At 36.8% G+C, this 6,473-nt stretch overlaps 1 protein-coding gene across 3 annotated transcripts in view; it reads left to right on the forward strand.

Annotated features, from left to right (window-relative positions):
- cul9 (cullin 9) overlaps positions 1-2,002 on the forward strand; it is a 38,976-nt gene extending 36,974 nt beyond the window's left edge. For all 3 annotated transcript variants that reach the window (XM_083539832.1, XM_083539834.1, XM_083539833.1), the window contains one exon: positions 517-2,002. In XM_083539832.1, coding sequence (XP_083395958.1) covers positions 517-736 — 220 coding nt within the window. In that variant the 3' untranslated portion in view covers positions 737-2,002. The remainder of the gene's footprint in view (positions 1-516) is intronic.
- The last annotated feature ends 4,471 nt before the right edge of the window (positions 2,003-6,473 follow it).

Consider the following 6,473-nt stretch of genomic DNA (forward strand, 5'->3'; position numbering starts at 1 on the left):
ACCCTACAAGACCTGCTCTTTTTGAAGATTTTCTGACCGAGTCGTCTTGCACCTTGTCCAAGTCGCTTCAAAACTCGAGAATGGACTGTTCACTTGCTGTTCAAAATCTTCCACTTCTTGACAGCTGTAATTATCGTTATTCTCTACAAATAATAGTGGTTTTAATGGAATGGCTAATCGGTGTTTGGTCTCCCTACAGTAATTGTGCAATTAAGTAGAAATACCCCAAACTGCGTATACATTGTCAAATACTTAACTGGGTTAAAGAAGGAGTTGTGAGTAGATAATTAAGCCAAATGCACAAAATGGACACATGCCATTGCTCAAAAAAAGATTTTTTTTTTTAACCGGCTCTAATAATTTTGTACATCAGGTAAATCAGGGCCACAGTGTATACTAATATTTGGTCCTAGTGGTAGAGGAAAAAGAACGTCATAACCTTAGAATTCTATACCTCTTTCTGTACTTATTAAATCTGTAAAGAATTTAAGAGTCAAACAGTTGACTTATTTTCAGGACCAAATCAGATAAAGGCTCTGAGACCGGAGACTCGGACAACAACAATAACTGCACTGAAGACGGTGGCGACGAGGCCGAGGAGGACGATGAGTATGATGACGAGTACGTACCGGAATGGCACGAAGACTACGATGAGGAGGAAATCGAAGAGGATGACTTTTTTTCTGATGACGACGAATCCGAGAACCTAGAGAGGGACTTTGTTCCTTTCGACTGAATTCAAAACAAATGACCAGTCACTGTGCCTAGGAAGGAAGGAAGTGAAAAATGGATTGATTTATCACCGTCAGCTCTGGAGGTCTCTCTCTGGTCTGATCTGGGGATCAGTGCATTTCCATCATTGTAACATACATATTCAGTAATTCTACAGGGATGGGTAACAGTGGAAAAGAACATGGAGGAAAGTTTGCAGTGCAGCAGGAACCTTGTAACTGAAAACACTTGTCTACAAATAGTAAGCAATCACTTGTAACATCATAACATGGTGGTGGATGAAAAAGCACTTAAAAAAAAAAAAAAAAAGTACTTTTTTTTTATTTTTATTTAATCGTTTTTCTTTGTCTTTATAGCTAGCTTAGCTTCTGTATTGAACGACTTTGTTGCACTCATAAAATTGTTCATAAACATGTAGGAAAAAATTAAATGCATTTATGCTAATGCTAATCATTTTTTCTTTTTTTTGCCTTACATCTTGAAAACAGTTAGCGTTATCATTGACATAACGAAGGAAATGCAAAAGCTTAGGCAATTACAACATATTGCTGGACAGAAGCCCTCTCTGAGCTTTTTTTTTTTTAATGATGATGATGATGATTTACTCAAAGCGGTAAGAAAGGGATATATATATATATATATATATATATATATATATATATATATATATATATATATATATATATAGCCAAGTTTCGAAAGCAGTATGTATTTAATATCTTTAAATACAAAAGGTTTGCCTTGATTTATTTTTTGAATTCTTTTGAATGCTCTTATAGACGATTTCTAAACATGTTCTCAGTTCACCTTTTCAGTGACGTGTAAAAAAAAAAATCCTAATCTTTTTAGTCCAGTATTATTTAAAGCAAGTTTTGTTCAGGAGAATCTGTGTATTTGAATCTTGAAATGGTCCGCAATCAGAGAGCTTATTTCTGTCAGTACATACATTAATTCGCCTGGTTCAAGAAACTGTTATGGCAATAAATAACTAAACGTATCATTACAAAGGATCATATTATTTGCTGAGAACACTATATTTTGCTTTCCCCCCCCCTTTTTTTTTTTTTTCCCAAAATAAGAAAACAGATCTAAAAAAAAGGAATAAAAGGTTTATGTTGCATTAAAATTACAGGGATGATAAATATATTGCAGGGTCACACACACAATCTGTTGTAGGCTGCTTTCTTTATAGTATATTGTTCTGCTCATTTACTGTTCTCTCTTAGACTTGTGCAACCATGGCTGAGTAAATAAAATACTTTTCTTCGAATGCTTGTCCTAATTCTTTGTCGAGTTCTTTTTATCTTTTAATCTGGATGTTGCCAGATGCTGAGATGCACATTTTCACCATCATGCTCTTTTTTCCTCGCTATTTCCATTCAGTTTCATTTGTATAACACATTTAACTGTGTATATTGTCCCAAAGCAGCTTTACAGTAATAAATTACAAATGTCACTAATCAATGATGCTGAAAGTATGTTTATATAAGTTTACCTATAATGAGTGAGCCAGTGGTGACAATGGAAAGGAAAAACTCCCTGGGATCCATCCATGGGGAGGAAACCTTTAGAGGGCCATCACAGTGAGGTGCATTATGGGATCGTTAAGCCTTTTCATTAGGGTTAGTTTCTATGCATGCATGCACGCACGCACACACGCGCGCATGCACACACACACACACACACACACACACACACAACCACATTCACACAGCATAAGTTTTAGAGAAATACCGGTTGGTTTTTATTTTCATCAATTAAAATGAATCAAAGTTAATGACTTTATATATTAATGTTATGTTATAAATAAATAAAGATCAACCTACTGGGGCAGTAATCACGCTGCCACATGCTTGCAGGAGGAGCAGTGATTGGACAGTTGAGCAGAATGTAAATTGTCTTGAGTGACCTAAATACAAATTGCCAGAATTAAATGTGATTAAGTGCAGACAGTGAGTCTTACAGAGACTTACAGAACCATAACCATTGCAAGATTAGAACTGGAATCAAGTCAAGTTTATTTGTATAGCGCTTTTCACAACAGACATTGTTTCAAAGCAGCTTTACAGAAATCAACAGTTAAGGTGAATGGTGTGCATTTATCCCTGATGAGCAGCCATGGCGACTGTGGCAAGGAAAAACTCCCTTAGATGTTATGAGGAAGAAACCTTGAGAGGAACCAGACTCAAAATGGAAACCCATCCTCATTTGGGTGACATCAAGAGTTTGATTATAAATCTTTCAACAATACAGAACATTGGAGAGTGAGAACTAACATGAGCACTAGAGTATAAGATTATACGTAAATGTTCTTTCAACAGTCTTTGGTATAAAAGTAGGCGCTACTGAGCTCAACATTTGTGATCATCACAGATCCAGCATCAGCTTCTCCATGCCAGAGCCTTTAAACACTTCAGGAAGTCCAATGTCAAACTCCACACATGCAGTGGGATCCAATTGGCACTGGTACGTCTCTAGATGGTTCAGGATGTTTGCGAATTTTGGCATCTACTTCTTTAAAGTCCATAATCTTCATGAGGTGGGACGTGACTGGAGCTGGCCAAACCTCAGGAAGCCTCGGGATGGGGAGAGAAAGAGAATCAGTGGAGAGGAATTAGCGTAGCTGCTGTTCATGATATTAACAGCACAAGTTGATAATGTGCATGTGATCAGATGTTCTGGAGCACAAGGTTATGATGTGATGTCTGTTATGTGTAGGCTTTGCTAAAAAGATATGGTTTTTAATTTGCACTTAAACTGGGTGAGTGTGTCTGAGCCCCGAACACTGTCAGGAAGACAGTTTCCAGAGTTTAGGAGCTTAATGTGAAAATGCTCTACCGCCTTTAGTGGACTTTGCTATTCTAGGAACTACTAGAAGCCCAGAGTTTTGAGATCTCAGGGAGCGTGACGGATTGTAGCGTGTTAAAAGACTGGATAGATACATGGGAGCCAATCCATTTAGTGCTTTATAAGTGAGTAGCAGTAGTTTGTAGTCTATTCGAAACTTAACCGGAAGCCAATGTAGGTCATATGTGATTATATTTTCTTGACCTTGTGAGAACTCTGGCTGCTGCATTCTGAACTAACTGAAGCTTGTTTATTAATGACGCAGGACATCCACCTAGTAACACATTACAGTAGTCTATTCTGGAGGTCATAAACGCATGGACGAGCTTCTCTGCATTGGATATAGACAACATATTTCTTAGCTTAGAAATATTTCTAAGGCTGTTTTTGTAACTTGGTTGATATGATTTTTAAAAGATAAGTTGCTGTCTAAAATAACTCCCAGGTCTTTTACTGTTGAATTAGTGGTTACAGAGCATCCGTCTAAATGCAGGTTGAGATGCTGGTGTTTCTGTATACTAGTTTTTGGGCCGATAAGCAAAATCTCCGTCTTATCAGAATTTAAAAGTAGAAAGTTATGGGTCATCCAATCTCTTATTTCCTTAACACACTCAGTTATCCGGGTTAATTGAGCTATACCGCCTGGTTTAGATGAGATATATAGTTGAGTATCATCAGCATAACAATGGAAGCTAATTCCATGCCTTCTAATAATATTTCCTAAGGGAAGCATGTATATTGTGAAGAGCAGGGGTCCTAAAACTGAACCTTGTGGCACGCCATAGTTCACTAGCATTAGCCTGGATAGCTTTTCATTTAAATCTACGAAATGGTAACGATCAGACAGGTAGGATTTAAACCAGCTTAATGCCTGTCCCTGAATGCCAATGTAATTCTGTAAGCGATCTAGGAAAAGAGCATGATCTATAGTGTCGAACGCAGCACTAAGATCTAGTAAAACTAACAGCGAGATAAAACCTTGGTCTGAAGCTAAAAACAGGTCATTAGTGATTTTAACTAGGGCAGTTTCTGTACTATGGATTTCTTTTCGGCTTCTCCCGTTAGGGGTCGCCACAGCGGATCCTCCGCACGTTTGATTTGGCACATGTTTTACGCTGGATGCCCTTCCTAACGCAACCCTCCCCAATTTATCCGGGCTTGGGACCGGCACTAAGAGTGGCTGGGGATGGTTCCCTGACCGGGAATCGAACCCGGGTCGCAGCGGTGGGAGCGCTGCATCTTAACCACTAGACCACCAGGGGACCAGTTTCTGTACTATTATGGGGCCTAAAACCTGACTGAAACTCCTCAAAGATATTGTTCTCTTGCAAGTGGGAACATAACTGAAGAATCTTTAAAAAAAAAAGAAAGCGGGATTATAGGATGAAAAATTACTACACGTGTAGACCACATTTCGACGTGCCAAAGATGACAATGTTTTTCTTTTCTTTTTTTTTTTTTTTTTTAATAATCACCTTTTTGGAAAGCTAGTTTCAGGTATGTTGTATGGTTTACAAGGTGTAGTTGGGCTAGAAATGGTTCTAAAATCTGTAAAACCTGGTTAATGATCTTACCTTGAACACAGTTAAACGAGGGAAGGTACTGTATGTCTAAATACACTGAAGTTGCTTGTTTCCCACATGCCTATTATGGGGTTACTCTGATACCAGCCTGTACCAAACATGATCTTAAGCCACTACTGATCATTATCTCTGACACTTTGCCTACATATCTAATATATCATACTATATGTCCAAATCCCATTCTTAAAACAAGTATCAATACTGATTTATGTATTCGTTCTAACTTCTACAATTACCATACCTACATACTGTAAATGTCTGTAAATGTAATTAATTACTGTACTTAAGTAGCTTTTTCTTGTATCTGTACTGAAGTGTTTCCATTTGAGGAGACTTTTACTTTCACTTCACTACATTTCAATGTAAAATATCTTACTTTTTACTACATTTTGTGAAATTAGTCGTTCCTTTTTATTCCTAAACGGATTAAAAACTAAACTGGTCAATCACACAGCAAGCAACCAATCAGGGTCGAGCGCGCGCTCTGTTTTAAACTTTTGATTGGCGTTTGATTCACCGACATACAGTTCAGCATCAGTTCAACAGCAGGCAGAACATTTTGAGAGAAATAAATGATGGATGAAACTCCTGACTCTTACTTGCAACAATACCTGTGGCTGTGGATAATTTTTTTTAGTAGTTAAAAAAAAAAATAAGGTTGTGGGCTCATGATAATTGTAATAGATATTAATCAGTGTTTGGCTCATTAATATTATTCTATTAATAGACTGGTGTGTTAAGAGTAACAGGCTGTTGATTAAGCAAGAGTCTTAAGAGTGACATTATTATAATAGGAACATTAAAGCCATAATAAATCATATTGGATACTTATATACATCTTAAGACAAATACTTTTGTACTTTTACTCAAGTGAGATTTTAAAGGGAGCGCTTTTCCTGAAGTAATTTATTGTCTAGTGTACAGTATCTCTGGTTTAACCCAACTGCATGGTTAGTGTACTTCGTCCACCACATCTATCTATCTATCTATCTATCTATCTATCTATCTATCTATCTATCTATCTATCTATCTATCTATCTATCTATCTATCTATCTATCTATCTATCTATCTATCTAAACACTTCAGTAAAATACAGATACACCAAATAAAATTATTAAAATACATTAAATACAACAATAAATAACATTTATCTATATGGATCTATCTATCCATCCATCCATCCACCCAGTACTGACTACTATATTGCAACCATGCACATTGAAAATGTAACACACGTTTTGTACAAAATCATTCAATATAATGGAGTAATGAAGGATGTGTTTTGGATGCAGAAAACATCAGGTATTTGA

Source organism: Silurus aristotelis (assembly GCF_946808225.1).
Source record: "Silurus aristotelis genome assembly, chromosome: 4".
Taxonomy (NCBI): Eukaryota; Metazoa; Chordata; class Actinopteri; order Siluriformes; family Siluridae; genus Silurus; species Silurus aristotelis.